This window comes from Alosa pseudoharengus, unplaced genomic scaffold (genome assembly GCF_046254945.1).
Source record: "Alosa pseudoharengus isolate Yale_2024_CS ecotype anadromous, Long Island Sound unplaced genomic scaffold, YU_APseudo_1.1 YU_APseudo_1.1_scf_3, whole genome shotgun sequence".
NCBI lineage: Eukaryota > Metazoa > Chordata > Actinopteri > Clupeiformes > Clupeidae > Alosa > Alosa pseudoharengus.
Window position 1 is genome coordinate 47,884,598 of NW_027468718.1, and position 20,918 is coordinate 47,905,515.

Below are 20,918 nucleotides of genomic sequence, written 5' to 3' on the forward strand. Positions count from 1 at the left end.
ATCTGCTTTAGAACACATGTGCATGTAGGCTATCTGCTTTATAACACATGTGCATGTAGGCTATCTGCTTTAGAACGCTGCAGCGCATGTAGGCTATCTGCTTTAGAACACTGCAGCGCATGTAGGCTATCTGCTTTAGAACACATGTGCATGTAGGCTATCTGCTTTAGAATGCCCATCCCTAACATGCACCTACCACACACACACACACAAATATATGTATTCAATATTTATTAACAATCTTGCCAAAGCTGTGTGTGTACATATACAAATACACTTTGCTTCAGACAGCACATGATCTCAAGAATGTGACCAAACTCACACACATAGGTACACACACACTCGCAGACACACTCCTACTCCCAGGTAAATGCACACACTCTCCGGTACACAGACACAGTAACCCACCAATAACCCTGTTACCCCGTAGTCCTCCATTAACCATGTGATGTCCTCCCTACAGCCTGCCTGCCCAGAGTCTCCATGACAACGTGCTGCCCCTCCTCAGTCTGCTCAGGGAGTCGGCCCAGCTCAACCTGGCCCCACCTGGACACTTCCTGCTCCTGGGGTGAGTGTGCGGCCAGCCATTAGTGCTGTCTGGAGCAGTCTGCCCATTAGCATCTGCATTTGGAGCCATGAGTGCTGTGTTGATTATTAATGCCTGTCTGAGAGGTGTTTAATGGTTTTCTGACTCTGTGTGTACCTGAATAGATGAGGAGTGTGTATAATGTTGGGCTGAAGTCCCACAGATGCATTAGACCTTCCTCTGGGAATGGAACACAGGATATGACATCAGAATTGTTTGAAATCCACTACTCTGGCCAGACATTATTGATAATAAAATGAATAAAACATGTTTGGTAATGGACACGTTAAGGACGTAATGGACTTTCATAGCTGATATTCATTTTAATCTTAAAACCCCGCTGAGCCAGTAGGTACATTTACTGTCTCATCCTTTCTCTCTGCCACTCTCTCTCTCTCTCTCTCTCTTTCTTTCTTTCTTTCTTTCTTTCTTTCTCTCTCTCTGTCTTCCTCACTCATTGTCATGGTAACAGCATCCTGAATGACTTTGTGAATCGTCTCCCCAACATCGACAACAAGAGAGACACCAGAGAGTTACAGGTGGGGCCTTCAAAGTGACATAAACAAACACCTACTAACCGTGTCTCAGTCTCAAATAGGAGAAATATTTAGAAACAAACACAGCTTCAGGCTCTCAGTCTTTAAAATGACATAAACAAACAGTCACTAAACATATCTCAGTCTCAAAGATGTGAAATATTTAGAAACAATGTTTAGAAAACATAAATTGACCAGATGCTTCAGGTTGTCGACCCTGATCGTCCTCATTCGTCCTCATTCTTGCCTGAAGTGTTTCGTTTCCATGGTACTGACCTTTCCAGGAAGTGACCCAGCGTATCCTGGAGGCGGTGGGGGGCGTGGCGGGCTCATCTCTTGAGCAGACCAGCTGGCTAAGCCGTAACCTGGAAGTGAAAGCCCAGCCACAGGTCTGCCTGCAGGAGGACCAGGACGACCCTGAGGACAACGACCTTGATGGTAACCATGAAAATCCAGATATCCCTTTAACCCCCTATTCATGATGGCTGTTTGCCTGTCGTCATGTGCTAAAGATGCTGAATGATGTTTTCAGTTTTAGAATTCGAAAAATGAACATGTAAAGTAAGCTTTTTCCCCCCTTTTGGCCACACTCTTCCACACTTTTTCTCCCTCTCTCTCTTTCACTCCCTCCTTTTTTCCTCACTCTCCTCCTCGTATCTCTTTTCTCATTCTCTTTACCTCTCTCCCTCCCTCTCCCCCCCCACTCTCTCCCGCTCTCCCTCTCTCTCTCTCTCCCTCTCTCCCCCGCACTCTCTCCATCTCTCTCTCCCCCCCACTCTCTCCCGCTCTCCATCTCTCTCTCCCCCCCACTCTCTCCCTCTCTCCCCCCACTCTCTCCCTCTCTCCCTCTCTCTCTCCCTCCCTCTCCCCCCCCCACTCTCTCTCGCTCTCCATCTCTCTCTCTCTCCCTCTCTCCCCCGCACTCTCTCCATCTCTCTCTCCCCCCACTCTCTCCCGCTCTCCATCTCTCTCTCCCCCCCACTCTCTCCCTCTCTCCCCCCACTCTCTCCCTCTCTCCCTCTCTCTCTCCCTCCCTCTCTCCCCCCCACTCTCTCCATCTCTCTCTCCCTCCCTCTCCCCCCCCACTCTCTCCCTCTCTCTCCCTCTCTCCCCCCCACTCTCTCCCTCTCTCTCTCCCTCCCTCTCTCCCTCCCTCTCTCAGCTGGTCAGGCCAGTGCTATGGTCTCCTCATCGGCCCCCTCTGTCTACAGTGTACAGGCTTTGGCCCTCCTAGCTGAGGTAACACAGCACTGTGTGTGTGTGTGTGTGTGTGTGTGTGTGTGAACCTGAAAGTGTGTGTGTGTGTGTGTGTGTGTGTGTGTGTGTGTGTGTGTGTGTGTGTGTGTGTGTGTACCTGTGTGTATGAGTTTGGTCACATACCAGAGATCATGTGCTTGTCCCAAGCAAAGTGTATTTGTATATGTGCACACACAGCTTTTGCAAGCATGTGATGCTGAATAAATATTATGTGTGTGTCCAGATCCTGGCTCCTCTGTTGGACATGGTGTACCGTAGTGATGAGAAGGACAAGGCTGTGCCACTGATCTCACGCCTCATGTACTACGTCTACCCCTACCTGAAGAACCACAGGTAACCACCGCTACCACAGACTTATTTAATACCTGAAGAACCTCAGGTAACCACCACTATCATAGATTTGTCTCTGCATTAAGAAAACTAAATTAGCTTTATTCAGCTTACCCCAGGAGTTGTTTGACAGCACTGAGAAAATACAGTTATATACAGTGAATATACCATCATATCTACTGCCCCATTCCTATGTATCAACATATCTACCTCTCCTCCCCCCCACTCTATTTTTCTCCATCCCTTCTTTCTCTCTATTCCTCTCTCTCTCTTGTTCACCCCTCCTCTCTCTCCATCCCTCCATCTCTCCCCCAGTGCCTACAACATGCCTAGTTTTGGTGCGGGTGCCCAGCTGCTAAGCAGTCTGAGTGGGTACGCCTACACCAAGCGTGCCTGGAAGAAAGAGGTGCTGGAGCTCTACATGGACCCCCTCTTCTTCCACATGGACCCCTCCTGCACCTGCCAGTACGCACCGCACACACCCCAGACCACACTCAACTCATACACGCCTACACGTCCCAAACCACACATTTAGTGGGTTACATGTTCCAAATCATACACTTCTAATGGCCTACACATCCCAAATCACACACTTAGTGGCCTACATCTCCCAAACCACACATTTAGTGGGTTACATGTCCCAAATCACACACTTACAGTAGTGGCCTACACGTCCCAAATCACACATTTAGTGGCCTACACGTCCCAAATCATACACTTCTAATGGCCTACACGTCCCAAATCACACATTTAGTGGGTTACATGTCCCAAATCATACACTTTTAGTGGCCTACACATCCCAAATCACATACTTAGTGGCCTACACATCCCATAACCCCTTGTTTGTAGGATTGTTCTGTAACCTTGACCTCTTTGTTTACAGTTGGAGGGCTATCATTGACCATCTCCTCACCCATGAGAAGACCATGTTCAAGGACCTGATGAGTAAGCTGTGTGTGTGTATGTGTGTGTGTGTGTGTGTGTGTTTGTGTTTGTGTACATGTGCGTGCAAGGCAACATGACCAGTGCCACATCATGCAGGGTAGAAGTGTGTTTATGTGTGCCAGGGGTTGGTTAGTGTAGGAGATAAATTAATATTTGCTTCAATTAATCAAGTGCTTCAATGTATGCATAATTGTGTGTGTGTGTGTGTGTGTGTGTGTGTGTGTGTGTGTGTGTGTGTGTTTATAGGCATGCAGAGCAGCTCTCTGAAGCTCTTCCCCAGTGTGGAGCAGAAGCCAATGCTGCTGAAGAGGCAGGCCTTCGCCATGTTCAGTGGAGAACTCGACCAGTACCATCTCTACCTGCCCCTCATACAGGGTACGGTGTGTGTGTGTGTGTGTGTGTATGTGTGTGTGTGTGTGTCTGTGTCTGCTATATTTGGGTCCACATGGTGTCTTTGTGTGTGTCCTTATGCAAAGTTTGTGTATGTGTGTATATGCACGTGTGTGTGTGTGTGTGTATATATGCACGTGTGTGTGTGTGTGTGTATATATGCACGTGTGTGTGTGTGTGTGTATATATGCACGTGTGTGTGTGTGTGTGTATATATGCACGTGTGTGTGTGTGTGTGTGTGTGTGTGTGTGTGTGTGTGTGTGTGTGTGTGTGTATATATGCACGTGTGTATGTGTGTGTGTGTTTGTGTATATGCACGTGTGTGTATGCACGTGTGTACAGTGTGTGTGTGTGTGTGTGTGTGTGTGTGTGTGTGTGTGTGTGTGTGTGTATGCACGTGTGTGTATGACCTCATTCTCTCGTGCAGAGCGTCTAACAGAGAACCTGCGTATGGGTCAGACTCCGTCCATAGCGGCTCAGATGTTCCTCATGTTCCGCGTTCTCCTGCTGCGGATCTCCCCGCAGCACCTCACCTCCCTCTGGCCCATCATGGTCACGGAACTGGTGAGAACCTCCCGTCCTGTTTATATGTTCTAATCCAACATTCCGCTCTTAACTCATTGAGTGCCAAAAACCAGGGGCGTGCAGAGACCTTTGAAGGGGCAGGGGCGTGCAGCAGGGGTGTGGTGCAGGGGCGTGCAGAGACCTTTGAAGGGGCAGGGGCGTGCAGAGACCTTTGAAGGGGCAGGGGCTCAAATTTTAAAAAAGGGCACATGGAACAAAATGTTCAGAAAACGTGTTAACTTTATTTAAAACTTAATTTTGATTACAACCCAATAGAGAATACATAGGCTACATGCAAATTATATCAAAATAAAACATCTTCCATCTTATTGATTAAATTCAAAGCTAATTTTAATAGCCTAGAAATCTAGACACACCCTAGCGGCAGCAAATATGTTATTGCCTAGTCTGGCTTGTCAGGCTATAATTTTAAAGTATATATATATATTTTTTTTATGCCTTTAATCAGATAGGATAGTGGAGATTGACAGGAAGTGAGTGGGAGAGAGAGTCGGGGTGGGATCCGGAGAGGACCACGGGGCGGGAATCGAACCCGGGTCGCCGGCGTACGGTGCAGGTGCCCCAGCCAGTCGCGCCACTGCTAGGGCCGTCAGGCTATAATTTTAATGTTTATCACAGTGAACTACCACCATTAGCAAGCTGGTGTCTTGCAGATTCACGTGCTGTGCGTGTGGCCACTGAGTGAAATGACGCGTAATGTAGCCTACTGTAAACAGAGAACGACGTGTGGAATTGGGTTAGTTAAACAACTACAGTAGCCTATGTCGTCGGCTTATGACTATTTAGAAAAGGTTTGCCTACTCTGTTTTATGAACTATGTCTACTAACCTAAGCTACTATAACATAGTAACCTAAAAGAATATGTTATGAACCTTCAGCCTTAGATTTTCGAAGCTGCCAGGTTATTGAAATGGATGGACCATGACATGGTTAAAACGGGTTTGATAGCCTACTTCATTAAACATGAAACAACTTTAAACATTTTATTCTCTATCTCTAAGCTGAATACTATTGCATGTTCAGATAGGCTAACTGCCAAGTGACCTTACCGTGCACCCAGGGGCGGAGCTACGTGGTGGCCAGGGGGGGGGCCACGGCCACCACTGGTCAAAGCTTGGCCACCCTGCTGGCCCCCCCAGCTCCGTTTAGTGAAAAGTAAAAAAGAAAAAAATAATTGCTGCCGTTTTCGACGGCACTTTGCAAAGCAGGGACTGAACCAATTACTGCACTCTATCTATGACCATTGGCCCAGTCAGGAAGTGTAGCCCACGGTTGTGATCACATCGTGAGTAGGCTAGTGCAGCAGCAGCAGCAGCAGGACAATTCAAGTCATCTGTTAAAAACACTTGACAGTAGACTAGCCTACTACTTAACCTCAGTAACAACAGGTGAGTTGATGAGTTGGAACATTAATGCTAATAAGATGTTAGAATGTGTCACGAATCATAGCCAAGTGAGCTGCGTTGGGCTGTCCTTAAGTAGGCTCTGACATTGACGTGTGGGGCTGATCAGAAATAATCGGATGCCTGCGGTAACGCTGTTACAAAAATATTTCGATAAAATTCGGGTGAAATGCAAGCATATTAGGCACATATCATGGCTCCAATAAAAGTAGGCTAATGGGGCCTAGGCTAGGCTACTTTATATAAAAAACATAATTTGCTGACTGCGTGTGGTTCTTGCCATAGCTGGTCAGGCAGAGGCTGCTTTGCCTGAGTTCTTTGTTACATTGCTCCAGAACTGTTCATCGCAGCGAGATGAAACTTTAATTGCGTGACAGAGCAGAAGTGGGGCTTTCCAACGAGACTAAACTCTTGCCTGTGCGATCAAGTATGAAAACAAAAAAAAAATCATGAAATTAAATCAAATTGATTGATATTTATAGTTTACCTGCGCACCCATTAGGCTACTCTCGTTTGAATTACACGCGAACCCTTGATCGCATAGATATGGCAAGCATATCAGAAGAAAGAGGAGACACAGTGCTATATATTGGTACCAAGTATATCGATGCTTCTGGGCTATAAAAACAGACAACGTGACTGCAAAATAACATCATGTACAAAAAACCAACTATCGTTTGAATTAGGCCCTATTCACGAACCCGTGATCTGATAGATATGCCACGCATGTCAGATGAAAGAGGAGATACAGAGCTATCATTTGATACCAAGTACATCCTTCTGGTTATAAAACAGACGAAATGTCATCAAAATAATAACTTCATATAGCTCCACTTACCCCACGTTTTTGTGTGTTGTAGTGGCAAGGCATGTTCATAATCCAACGCTATCATGTGTTTCTCTATGGCAAAGTATGTTCATAATGCGGTTTTGAGATCCCAGCAAATTCCTGCATGGCATCCAATTCGAGACTCACATTGCATCCTAATTTATTCGACAAAAAAACACCTTTTTGCCTTCACTTTGTTCATGACAATGAACGCGAGTAATTCAAACGAGAGTAATGAGTGTGCAGTGTTGGTTTGTGTACATGACGTTATTATTTTGCAGTCACTTCGTCTGGTTTTATAAGCCAGAAGGGTCGATAAACATGGTACCAATGGATAGCCCTGTGCCTAACTCTTTCATCTGATATGCTTGCCATATCAATGCGATCACGGGTTCGCGAGTAATTCAAACGAGAGTAATGTGTGTGCAGGTGAACGCAGAGAAGTATAGACTGTAAATATGGTGCAATTTGATTTAATTTCATGATTTTTTTTTAATTTTCATACTTGATCGTACAGACAAGTGTGAAGTCTCGTTGGAAAGCCCCACTTCTGCTCTGTCGTGCAATAAAGGTTTCATCTCGCTGCGATGAACCGTTCCGGAGCAATGTAACAGAGAAGAAAGGGTGTGTTTTTTGACGCACTTTGCGTCAATCGGGTTCTAAGGGTTAAAATAGGCTATCCTAATCTTCAAAACTTTTTGAGTAGTTTTTAAATAGTAGTTTTGATTCCCAAGTGCCACCCCAATAAAAAGTCTGGACCCAGCTGGCCCCCCCTATAAAATAATCCTGGCTACGCCCCTGCGTGCACCCAAACGTCTCCTGCAGCACTGTGCCTGCGTGCACCTTCTGAGAGTTCACTGAATGTATGACGTCATGGATTGGTGGCCACAAGGCATTTAAATTAACACAGAAAATTGTTATTTTTGTAAATTTCTAATTTCACAAACTATTAATGAGACATTTTAGCAAATATTCACGTTTTCACAAATTTTAAAAAGTAAAAAACGGGTCTTGTCAAAAGGGCACTTGGACATCAAAGAGCCCCTGTAGCCCCCCTTCTCTGCACATGCTGCCAAAAATGTAATATTACGTTTTTCTTTCTCATGCGTAATATCACGTTTTTAGCTTTTTTTAAATTACGAAACTAGACACTCTAACACACCTTATATGTGATTTTGGGAACTCAAAACCAGGCCATTTTCGTGGGTCTATCACTAGGTGGCAGTCTCGCCAGGTCTTGCTGATCACTTCCCGAAAAGTTTACAGGCAACACTTCATATTTCATGAAAGACGTTATATCTCCATTTCTAGAAAAAAACAGCGATTTTGATGAAAACTAGCCACTGTTTAGCTTGGAATTTCTCAGGAACAGAGGCGTGTAGAAATACACGGTTTGCACCCACTGAGAGCTTAAAGTCTCACCTTTTAAACGAGTATGTGTATGTGTTCATAGCTATAACACAGAATATGCTGTGGCTGTACAAAAATCATCAACAATGGTCTAGATTGCTGGCACTCTAGGACAAAGCTTCCGAAAACAGCTTGGCATTCAATGAGTTAAGTGTGAGTTCTACAGAGCACAAAACGCCTGGCCGCCACCCATCACACGTCTGAGTGACTGGTCAGATAGTTTCAGCTGTTAGTGTGTGTTTACACTTCCAAAAAACTACTGAGAATGTGAGAATGGTGCCCCCTGTCATGTTAGATGTTAGGATCCTGTGATGGGTGTTGTGTTGTGAGTGTCCAGTGGTGATTTTGTGTTCCTTCTCACTTTCAGTTCTGGCTTTCACTGAAGATGGTTTTGTCTTTTTATTGTCTAATAGATCCGTAGTTTTGTTCGTCTGGAGAAAGCTCTGATGGAGGACAAAGAGGCATTAAAGTGAGTTCTGTCTTACACTGACCCATGCCTACATTTCCCTTAATCCTTTGTTTCTTATCTCTCTGATCTCTCTGTTCTTCAAGTTGTTCTTTTCTTACTCTATTTGTTTATTCCCCCTCTCTTTCTCTCCCTCTCTCTCTTTCTTTCCCCCTCTCTCTCCATCAGGACTAAGGCACGTGGCGCTCCGGAGAAGAATGGCGTTCTGACGTTCTCTCCGTCGGATCTGGACATGTATCTGTCCGCCTGCAAGTTCCTGGACATGGCCATCTCATTCCCCCCAGAACGCATGCCGCTCTTTCAGATGTGAGCACACACACACACACACACATGCATCTGTTTTGACAAGCAAAAACAAAACACATGTTCCCCTATTGCCTTTTAATAAGAACACAAATCAAGGAAGGAGCTCGCTCTTCAAAAATGTCTTCAAAAACCGAGTTTCACATTAAAACGTGATTTATTGGCTCACCAGACTATACAGGTAAACTACAGTGCAAGTGCAAACGTTTCGGGTGACGCTATCCTCAGTGCAAATTCTCAGCAATCAGAGTTCACAGCATATAAAGGACATGACATCATTAACAGGATTCAAATGGACCAATCACAGTATACTTGACCAAACACTCAATTAGCAATCAATTAACATGCACCAGAGGCTAACTACATTTTCAATCATCCATTCCAGAAGCAAAACATTAGCAACACTCACATACTGCATCACCTTACAAGTGCACATTGCAGGGGAGACATTAATATTAGTCACACTCAAATGTCCATGTTTATAAAAAACATGTCAGGTCAAAGTCTTCGTTGAGTCCTCCAGGAGACAATGTGCCCAAGTAAAAAATCCAGCGTGCTTCACATTGTCGAAGTTTGCTTTCCACGTCACGGCTTCTGCGGCTGGGTGATAGACCTTCAGTTCCCACTACCTCCAAGTGGAGAAGTGTCTGGCCACTGATGATCTATTGTCCTGTCTGTGGATGCCACTCCTGTGTTTGTTGATTCGGATTCTCAGTTGCCTGTTGGTCTTGCCAATGTGTTGTAGTCCACAAGGACAAGTTAGTAAATAAATGACATTCACAGAGCTGCAAGTTATGAATTTGTTGATTGTATACTCTTTACCTGACTTTGAGCATTTAAATGTATTGATTTTCTTCATATTGCCTTTTGAAATATTTTGTACCCCCTTTTCTCACACTGTGTGTGTGTGTGTGTGTGTGTGTGTGGTGTGTGTGTGTGTGGTGTGTGTAGGTATCGCTGGGCCTTTGTTCCTGAGGTGGATGTTGACAGTTACAGTGGGCCAGAAAACAACCTACTGGAGGGAGAACAGGAGTGTACCCCACACATCAGCAGAGTGTTGGAGGGACTACAGCGACGCTATGGGGTACACACACACACACACACATGCACACACACACACATGCACATATATATATATATATATATATATATATATATATATACATATATATATATATACAGTGGGCAGTGCTTCGACTTGGCCAGCTTCACTTGCGGTCCGCGCGTGGGATCACGCGGTATCACGCGACTTTAATTTGTATTTTCCCAGTGAGACGCTGCAACAACCCAAACAACCGGTAGATGGCTCAAGTGAGGGTGTCTCGTAAAAAGAAATGGAGCCTGGAAAACCCTACACAGACTTCACTACAGACTTTAGCAGACTGGTTTAGAAATCATTTAATAGCCAGAAATATGCCTGTCCTGCCCTAATAAAGAAATATTTGGTTAACTGCGAGTGAATCCCGTTTGCAGCCGTAGAAGAAACGCAGGACAAATTAAACATTCTGGTTTTCTCCGAGTGCAACGATGATAGACAGACATCATTTGAACAAAATATAGAGCATATTAACCTCCGTTGCTCAGCCAAATGCCTTCCTGTTACGTCCTGTTATCACGGAGTTACAGGCGATAAACGATTTTTTAAGGTCACAAGTTTACTTCATTAGCGGTTTATTTTTTTGATTATTAAAGAGTGTTTTTCATTTAAAGGTTTGACTTCGTGCTTATTCAGTAGAGCATTTAGTGGTCTTCCCAATCCCAGACGTTCACATTGCATGTTTGTTTGTAATGGATGCAACCGCGAGATAGGCTACGCGTTTGACGGCAATGAGTTGTGAACGGACATGAACCAAGACATATAGCCCAGCAGCAATCTAGGGACTGTTCGTTATTTATTGACGGGGCCACCGGAGGAATTTTGAGTGCTTCAGTCAAAAGTTGCATGACCCTCCCTTGCCTGCTAGAAATTGTTCAATGACCCTCCGACAGAATTGTTAAAAAAGACATGACCCTCCCCTTGCCAATTGTCGCATGTCTTCCGCCCGCGCTGCTTTGCGCCACAGCCACACACTGTGATAACGTTCTTAAATCAATCTTTCGTGAGCTTGCATGCTACCAGTCCTTCCTTTTCAAATGTGTTGCGCCTGTTTGCACAATTTCACAAATAATCATATGTGATTAATAATATGACAAATAATCCCTGTGCATGGGGACCGAAACAATGCATGCCAACTTTTTCCGTGTTTATCACGTATTTTAACTTTCCCCCGCTGTGTTGCCGTAGAATAGGCTATCCCAGATTTTAATACTCTCATAACAACCCTGCCATCGGGCCTGTCTCTGTGTTGCCCTGTTGCTACCCCTTGCCCTTCCAACGAAACAGATGTCTTCAAATCATCGTTTTCCTTGCTTGAATGTCATAAACATACAACTTTATGCAGCAGAATTACGCATAGGCTACTTGGAACATAACACATTTGACAAAGGACAGATGTATCGTAACACCCCCAATTATCACCACTTTTGTTCAGAAATTCTAAAACAACGATGTTTTTTAACACTTCAAAATGACATTTGCTAAATTAACCTTACATTTTTCAGTAGCCATAGGTGTGTAGATTTGAACAAAATCTGGTTTGGTTCTTAACGGCACATGGACGGTTAGACCGAGAATTCTTGTCGTGAAATTAAAATTCCACTGGAGCTCCAAGCGGTTGTGTACACGCAGCCTTACAACACTGTTTACAGCTCTTTGAGTCACGGTAAAATTTCATCTTTGGTACATAGCTAATTTAGATACACCTATGGTGTGGGTGGTTGCGTCTCTTTAGGAGTCCGCTGTCTTGGTTTGTATAGAAGTGGATATAAGTGACACGTACACGCAAGACGGTGGAAATACGGGACCGACGGTAATAGGGGGAGTTCCGATATGTTGCTAGTGACAAAATATTAACTTTCAGTGTTTTACGATGTCTTTGTCATGGGGAAGTGTTTTTCTCCATGCATTTATTCTAGGCTACTGTGACTGCCGTGAGAGAAGCGGGTTCTGTGTTTCGTTCATGTCAGTGACTGACGCGAGAGAAGCGGTGTCTGTGTTGTGTTGCATTGCGTTGCGTTAATTTATTTTCATTGGGCATACCGTGCCGTGCCACAGCTCTTCAGTTCAGTTTTTTGAAACAATGAGTGCAGGAAGCGCGTTTGTATGGTTATATTGCTTGACGGGGGGGATCCCAAGCAGCTTTCAGCCATAAGGCTAGGCTACTTTGAGAACATTTCAATTCACCCGACACTAATATTCAAAATGTTGAAAACTATTTCGGCATAGCCTATAAAGCAGTTTAATTAAATGGAATGTTAGTTGTAAACAAACGAGCTACTTGGTGAGGCTTGGCCTCACCGCTCGTGCCTTAGATCAGGGGTCCCCAACCTTTTACGTACCATGGACCGGTTTGATTCCCATTTTTTTTTCACGGACCGTGGGGGGGGATTGGGGGTTCGGGGGTTCCATGTTCCATATGTGTTGTGCATGCATTACTTGAAAAGAACTAGCTCCAGTTATGTATGAACAGTGAAGGTAACGAACTCTTAAAAACGTGAAAAACGTGAACTTGAAGAAGTGAAAATTGAACAATATGAACTATGAAAATTGAACAACTTGAAGCTACATCTATCAAGTGTGAACATGCTTAACAAAATATGGGAACAAAACATGGGAACTAAACGTGCATTACGAATATAATCAGTGGGAGCCCTGTGCTTGTTTCCCTGCAACAAGACAGTGACACCCTCAGTGTGTTTGAAATGTCCTGTCGATTGCGCAATTTGGTTTTAGTTGCAGTCATTGCAGAAAACCCGGCCTCGCATAGATACGTGGTGGGATATGGTAGCAACGTTTTCAGAGCTTTTACGGCTATCTCGGGATATTCTGCTTTGGTTTTGATCCAAAAACCCGCCAGAGAGGTTTCCTCATACACACTCTTAAGACCACCGTCATTTGCAATTTCGATCAACTGCTCTTCCTCCTGCGCTGACATGTTAGGACTATTCGGGATATTGACAAATGGGTTGCGGACCCACTCATTGGTTTGCCGTGGATCTTTGGAGGATGGGAAGTAGCCTAACGCTCAAACTCATTTGAAAGCGCAACAAGGTGATCGCGCACCAGCTGCAAGAGAAAGGGCCCTGCCTCAGTCTCTCCCAAAACCCCCACTACTGTTTGGAACATCAAATTGACCCCATCCCCGTTCGTCCCCACACATCAAGCTTGGCTTTAAATGCAGCGACTTTATCGGCCAGTTTAAAGACAGTCGTCATTCGCCCCTGGAGTGACAGGTTGAGGTCATTAAGCAACCCGAATATGCCACATAGGTAAGCGAGTTTTGACACCCAGTCCTCATCACTAAAATGTGCAGCTAACGGTGACTTTTTTTCTGTAAGAAATATCTGCAGCGGCTCTCGCAACTTAAACACCCTGGCCAGTGTCTGCTAAAGATGCTTGTTTTTTGATGCTCATTCTAGCAGTTTAGCTAACTTCGTGTGACACTACCATTCGCCAAGAACTGATCAAGTGAAGTGAGCTGACCTGAGGCTGCGCAGCGCTGAAGGCAATATGTAAAGTGTTGAAGGCGGGACAGACGTAAGAAAATAGACCTTGCAAAATGCAAACATGCGTGCAATCAAACAACTGCATATAGGCCTATGCCATGTAAAAACGTGACATTATTGCGAATTAAATTGAGTTTAGTTTGCATGCATTTTTTTTAAACTTATGTCGTAGGCTACGGCCCGGTTAGGAATGTACCGGCCGCGGCCCGGTGTTTGGGGACCGCTGCCTTAGATGGCAGGAAAAATCTTCAGCCTATTAACTGACCACCCGATTCACGTTGGCTGGGGGGGAAGGGGGGCCATCAGACATTTGTGACCAGTTAATCCGGCCCTGCCCCCCAACAAATCACCCCTTCCCACCTCTGACAGCTTAAAAGAACTCACAGACCTATTCACAAACCTGCGGCATTTTGCCGTGTTTTGAAATCCTATGCAGCTTTCAATAGTGAGGAAGCAATTTTGCATTGTAGGCATAACTAACATGCAATAACGCCACCAACAACAACCAAAACTAGGCTAATCATTGTCAAAATGTAAATTAAATGTAACATTATTGTGCATCAAATTAAAATGTTCTCTTTTGCAAACGTAGGCATAGGAACAGAATAATTTAATAATGTTACAAAGATACTACATCAATCCGTATGTTTCATTAGGCTACTAGGCTATTTGTTTTGCCTTATTCTTGATTCATTTAGGCTAGGCCTTTTTATTCAGGGGCCGTATTCACAAAGAATTTTAAGGCTAAAAGTAGCTCCTAACTGGCGAATTTAGGAGCAACTCCTAAAAATAATGGGCGTGTCACTCCTAACTTTAGGACTCCTAATTTTTTTCACAAAAAGTAATTCACGAAGCATTTTAGACCTAAAAGTAGCACCTAAAAGTCTGGGGGAGCTTAAAAGAAGTCAAGAGGACTCCTAACTCACTAAGACCTATTCATAAACAGCTTGTTGTGGCATTTTACGCTGCAATGTTTTGAAATGCGCTATGCGGCAACAGGAACTTCCAATCGCGAGGGAACAATTTTGCATTCATAAAAGGAATGCAATAACGCCACCAACAACAACCAAAACTACTCATTGTTAACATGTAAATTAAATGTAACATTTCATTGTGAATCAAGTTAAAATGTTCTCTTTGCAAACGTAGCCTAGGCATATGGTGACAGATTAATTTAATAATGTTGCAAAGGTACTGCATCAATCCATAGGCCTATGTTTCATTAGGCTACTAGGCTATTTGTTTTGCCTTACTCTTTATTCATTTAGGCTAGGCCTTTTTATTCAGTTATTAATCATCTTCCGTCCTTCTCACTACTTGTGTAGCGCACGCATTCTCCGACCTGTCACCTGTCACTCATCATCGGAAGGGAGGTGTTTGGAATCATTCCCGCGTCGGCCAACAATCGTCAGCCAATCAAGGTGGTCACTTAAGTCAAGCTCGTGCATGAGTAATGACGTCATCTATAGCAACGAAGAGTCACTCCTAGTTTAGGAGTTGTCTGAAAGGCTTTGTGAATAACTTTTAAGAGAAAACTCCAAGCTAAAATCTTCAAGTGCGATTTAGGAGTAGCCTACTCCTAGTAGTAAGATAAAAGCCTTTGTGAATAGCCTACGGCCCCAGTTATTCATCATCTTCCGTCCTTGTGTAGCGCACGCATTCTGAGACCTGTCACCTGTCACTCATTATCGTAAGGGAGGTGTTTGGAATCATGCCCGCGTTACAATCATCAGCCAATCAAGGTGGTCACGCTTGCCCATTTACACAAATTAATGGTCGAATATTACTGATGATCATTGTTATTTAAGAACATGCAGTGTGCGTAGGGCACCAAAAACATCTTGCTCGTAAAAAAGCATCATACCGCACATTGTGGCGGGTCTGTTATTTACTGTAGGCTGCGCAAACCACAGGGCAAGCCTGCATTCGAGGCCTTCTGTTAAAGAATTTTATATAAAGCCTGCGCTAACAGTAATCCTCCTGCCCCTGATAGGCCTACCACAGCTGTGGATATGTGTGGAATGTTCAAGTAATAACACAATCCAATGTGTGTCTCAATTGTCCCCCGCTGACCACCTCACACATTTCTCTAGATTTTGCAACGAATTTACATGACACAATGCCATAAAATATGCCAGTTTTAGGACACAGAATAATGTTTGTAATGATACCAGTTAGGCCTACGTTTAACAGTAACAAGTGTAACTAGAAATGCAATTCCAAGGAATTACCAGTGCATGAAAATGCTAAAGTTGTGATGTAAAATATCATGTATAGTTAAAATGGATAATACAGAGATGGTTACTATGGTGATGCTAGGATAGACATGGTGGTTGCATAGCTTAATAAAAGTTGATAGTTTAAAAGTAGACTGTTTAAAAGTTGAATGTAGATAGTTTAAAAGTTGTTGATAGACAGTAGATAGTTTAAAAGTTGTTGATAGACAGCTAGTTTAATAGATAGTTTAATGGTAGTTTAAAAGTAAACCGTTTAAAAGTTGAAGGTAAATAGTTTAAAAGTTGTTGACAGACTGGAAGTTGAATGAATGTTGATATTCAAATAGTTTAATGGCTGTGTATAGGTAGATATTTGACGATAACTGAAAGTTGGAATGGCTCTAATGTTTGCTTGCAGTTATGCTAAGATTTCTAACTATGCTAACCATGCTACTTAGCTAATGTTTTATAGCAATGCTAACATGTTAACCATGTTACTTAGCTAACATTTTCTAGCAGTTTAATGAATGTTGATATTCAAATAGTTTAATGGCTGTGTATAGGTAGATATTTGACGATAACTGAAAGTTGGAATGGCTCTAATGTTTGCTAGCAGTTATGCTAAGATTTTTAATTCTGTTAACCATGCTACTTAGCTAATGTTTTATAGCAGTGCTAGCATGCTAACCATGTTACTTAGCTAACTTAACTAACATTTTCTAGCAGTTTTACTAAACATGCTAACTATGCTAACAATGTTAGCATGCTAACTATGTTAACCATGTTACTTAGCTAACTTAGCTAATAATTTTAGCAGTTATGCTAACTATGCTAACTAGCATGTTAACTATGCTAACCATGTTACTTAGTTAACCTAGCTAATCATTTTTAGCAGTTTTGCTAAAAATGCTAACTAACATGCTAACATGTTAGCATGTTAACATGTTAGCATGCTAACTATGCTAACCATGTTACTTAGCTAACTTAGCTAATCATTTTTAGCAGTTTTGCTAAAAATGTGAACTAGCATGTTAACATGCTAGCATGCTAACTATGCTAACCATGTGACTTAGCTAACTTAGCTAATCATTTTTTGTAATTTTGCTATAAATGCTAACTAGCATGTTAACAAGCTAGCATGCTAACTTGCTAGCATGCTAACTATGTTAACCATGTGACTTAGCTAATCATTTTTAGCAGTTTTGCTAAAAATGCTAACTAGCATGCTAACATGTTAGCATGCTAACTATGCTAACCATGTGACTTAGCTAACTTAGCTAATAATTTTTAGTAATTTTGCTAAAAATGCTAACTAGCATGCTAACTTGCTAGCATGCTAACTATGCTAACCATGCTAACTAGCTACAGTGGGTAGGAGTCATAGTTGATGACAAGTAACAGTTACAATGGCTAAACAGTTAAAAAGTTCAGTAGTTTAAAGGGTTAAATTGTTTAACAGTGAAATATTGTAGTGAGGACTTTTATTTTGAAACAGTTTTTGGCAGAGGAAGCAGTTTAACAGGATGTGTAGTCTTAATAGGGCCAGTTTGTATGCTTAAAGCCTGAGACTGGCAGTTGAGATCCAGGTGGCCTGAACACCTGCCATAGGATTCTAATTGCTTAATGGCCGTATTATGATGTCATAATTGGCAATGTTAAGTCTATGGGGATTTTTAAAAAGTTTTTCTTTAATAGTTTAAAAAGTATAAAAGTTTTAAAGTTGAAAAGAGATAGCAACCCGATCTGTTTGAAGACCTACGTTACAAAGTTTGAATGAAGTTTCTAAGTTAAACTGTTCAAGAGAAATTGCGTCTAGAAAAAGTGGTAAGCGGAATAATAATAACTAGAAATGCAATTCCAAGGAATTACCAGTGCATGAAAATGCTAAAGTTGTGATGTAAAATATCATGTATAGTTAAAACGGATAATATAGAGATGGTTACTACGGTGATGCTAGGATAGACATGGTGGTTGCATAGCTTAATAAAAGTTGATAGTTTAAAAGTAGACTGTTTAAAAGTTGAATGTAGATAGTTTAAAAGTTGTTGATAGACAGTATAGTTTAAAAGTTGTTGATAGACAGCTAGTTTAATAGATAGTTTAATGGTAGTTTAAAAGTAGACCGTTTAAAAGTTGAAGGTAAATAGTTTAAAAGTTGTTGACAGACTGGAAGTTGAATGAATGTTGATATTCAAATATTTTAATGGCTGTGTATAGGTAGATATTTGACGATAACTGAAAGTTGGAATGGCTCTAATGTTTGCTAGCAGTTATGCTAAGATTTTTAATTCTATTAACCATGCTACTTAGCTAATGTTTTATAGCAGTGCTAGCATGCTAACCATGTTACTTAGCTAACTTAACTAACATTTTCTAGTAGTTTTATTAAACATGCTAACTATGCTAACAATGTTAGCATGCTAACTATGTTAACCATGTTACTTAGCTAACTTAGCTAATAATTTTAGCAGTTATGCTAACTATGCTAACTAGCATGCTAACTATGCTAACCATGTTACTTAGTTAACCTAGCTAATCATTTTTCGCAGTTTTGCTAAAAATGCTAACTAGCATGCTAATATGTTAGCATGCTAACTATGCTAACTTAGCTAACTTAGCTAATCATTTTTAGCAGTTTTGCTAAAAATGCTAACTAGCATGCTAGCATGCTAACTATGCTAACCATGTGACTTAGCTAACTTAGCTAATCATTTTTAGTAATTTTGCTAAAAATGCTAACTAGCATGCTAACATGCTAACTTGCTAGCATGCTAACTATGTTAACCATGTGACTTAGCTAATCATTTTTAGCAGTTTTGCTAAAAATGCTAACTAACATGTTAGCATGCTAACTATGCTAACCATGTGACTTAGCTAACTTAGCTAATCATTTTTAGTAATTTTGCTAAAAATGCTAACTAGCATGCTAACATGCTAGCATGCTAACCATGCTAACTAGCTACAGTGGGTAGGAGTCATAGTTGATGACAAGTAACAGTTACAATGGCTAAACAGTTAAAAAGTTCAGTAGTTTAAAGGGTTAAATTGTTTAACAGTGAAATATTGTAGTGAGGACTTTTATTTTGAAACAGTTTTTGGCAGAGGAAGCAGTTGAACAGGATGTGTAGTCTTAATAGGGCCAGTTTGTATGCTTTAAAGCCTGAGACTGGCAGTTGAAACAGGTGGCCCGAACACCTGCCATAGGATTCTAATTGCTTAATGGCCGTATTATGATGTCATAATCGGCAATGTTAAGTCTATGGGGATTTTTTAAAAGTTTTTCTTTAATAGTTTAAAAAGTATAAAAGTTTCAAAGTTGAAAAGAGATAGCAACCCGATCTGTTTGAAGACCTACGTTACAAAGTTTGAATGAAGTTTCTAAGTTAAACTGTTCAAGAGAAATTGCGTCTAGAAAAAGTGGTAAGCGGAATAATAATAATAATAAGAAGAAGAAGAAGCCTAGGAAGAACAGTACAGTGCATTTTCATGCACTGTAATAAGAAGAAGAAGAAGTTGCCTAGGAAGAACAGTACAGTGCATTTTCATGCACTGTAATGAGCTATTCATTGTCGAAGGTGCATGGTGAAGTGAACTTCTTACTTTGGAAAACAAACATTTGCCGATATCATCGCCGATCATCAGAATATTGCTCTGGACTGCAGGTAACTTGTTAAGCCAGTGGTTCTCAAACTTTAATTTAATTCCCCACTTTGATCAAGGGGCATGACTGATGATAGTGGAGATAACGTGTTATCCCGAGGCCTTTGCCAGTCAGCATCTCCGACGGTAGTCTACCCTATTAAAAATATAAGTTTGCGATGTCCCAAATGGAGAGACATAGGCTACTTTATTGTTTTTAACAATCTCTATGCTACTCACAAAAATGTATAGGCATGGGGACATGATGAAGTAGGCTATCCAACTGTCGTGTGTTAAATTCTTGTGATTACGAGCCAGTGGTTTTCAAACATGCGTGACTCGGACATCTAACTAAATGCAACAGGCTCATATCGTCCTCGCATTCGCAAAATGAGGACCAGTGTTTTGTCAAATTGCAAATAGCTATTCGTTTTAATGAATTTTTTATGATAGTATGCTTTTTGTATAGGCTACTATCTTAATCTTGGAATATCGGGAGGGAAGTGGCGCGTCTGCAGTCAGCCAAATATGAATGTAATTCTGCGGCATAAAGCAGTATTTGTTTATTGTACAGAAAAATAAAAATGACATGTCAAGCAGTCAATTGACTACATTGCAGTCAAGAAGTAGGGCAAATTAAGACACTGCTTTGATTTGCGTAGTTGCATTGCCCCCAACACTGACAATAACATAGCAGATTTCGATTTCCGCTACCACCGTGTAGTCAAGCCTTAAGCCATACCCAAGTAGCCTTAATCGAGGTAATGTTTAATTATGCATGATTTATTTTGTTATTGAATTCGTAGGCTGGGATTCCTCTCGGTAACAATTATGTTTGGTAGCCTCCTGCTTTTTCAGAAGGGAAGGCAGTCAGGCTACTGACAGAGCGATGTACAGTGGCAGAGCGACGCACAGTGGCTGAAAGTGGTACTAAAGCTTCACGCAGCTTCACGCCTCGTAATGCGCGACTGAAGTGGCCATTTGAAAGCGATGCCCACTGTATATATATATATATATTTATATTTATTACACGGCTCTTCACAAGGCAAGTAGAACGCCCCATTGGCTTGAATGGGCTTTCCCATTGCGTGTCGGGGTCCGGTTCGCCCTGTCGGGACTTATTTTCCCAATAATGACCGGCGTTCTATACATTATCCCTTACACATATACTGTATACTGATTCACTCTCACTCACTCACTTACATGCATCCTGTGCTTTCACACTCACGGTTATACACATGTGTACTGACTGAGCAAAGTATGCTAGCAATGGCTTAAACTCACCTGTTGGATCTTAAGAATCTAAAGTATTTCTTTATGGTCCCCCCCTCCTTTTCCTTCCTCTTTTCACCCTCTGTCTCTCTCTCCACTCTCTCTCTCCACTCTCTCTCTCCCCCTCCACTCTCTCTCTCTCCAC

At 42.2% G+C, this 20,918-nt stretch overlaps 1 protein-coding gene across 1 annotated transcript in view; it reads left to right on the forward strand.

Annotated features, from left to right (window-relative positions):
• dop1b (DOP1 leucine zipper like protein B) overlaps nucleotides 1–20,918 on the forward strand; it is a 127,941-nt gene that overhangs the window by 104,276 nt on the left and 2,747 nt on the right. The window contains exons 28-39 of the mRNA XM_076264493.1: nucleotides 464–568; nucleotides 1,059–1,125; nucleotides 1,407–1,560; nucleotides 2,285–2,361; nucleotides 2,603–2,712; nucleotides 3,025–3,174; nucleotides 3,593–3,654; nucleotides 3,901–4,029; nucleotides 4,473–4,609; nucleotides 8,686–8,741; nucleotides 8,907–9,044; nucleotides 9,993–10,125. Of these exons, the coding sequence (XP_076120608.1) occupies nucleotides 464–568; nucleotides 1,059–1,125; nucleotides 1,407–1,560; nucleotides 2,285–2,361; nucleotides 2,603–2,712; nucleotides 3,025–3,174; nucleotides 3,593–3,654; nucleotides 3,901–4,029; nucleotides 4,473–4,609; nucleotides 8,686–8,741; nucleotides 8,907–9,044; nucleotides 9,993–10,125 (1,318 nt within the window). The remainder of the gene's footprint in view (nucleotides 1–463; nucleotides 569–1,058; nucleotides 1,126–1,406; nucleotides 1,561–2,284; nucleotides 2,362–2,602; nucleotides 2,713–3,024; nucleotides 3,175–3,592; nucleotides 3,655–3,900; nucleotides 4,030–4,472; nucleotides 4,610–8,685; nucleotides 8,742–8,906; nucleotides 9,045–9,992; nucleotides 10,126–20,918) is intronic.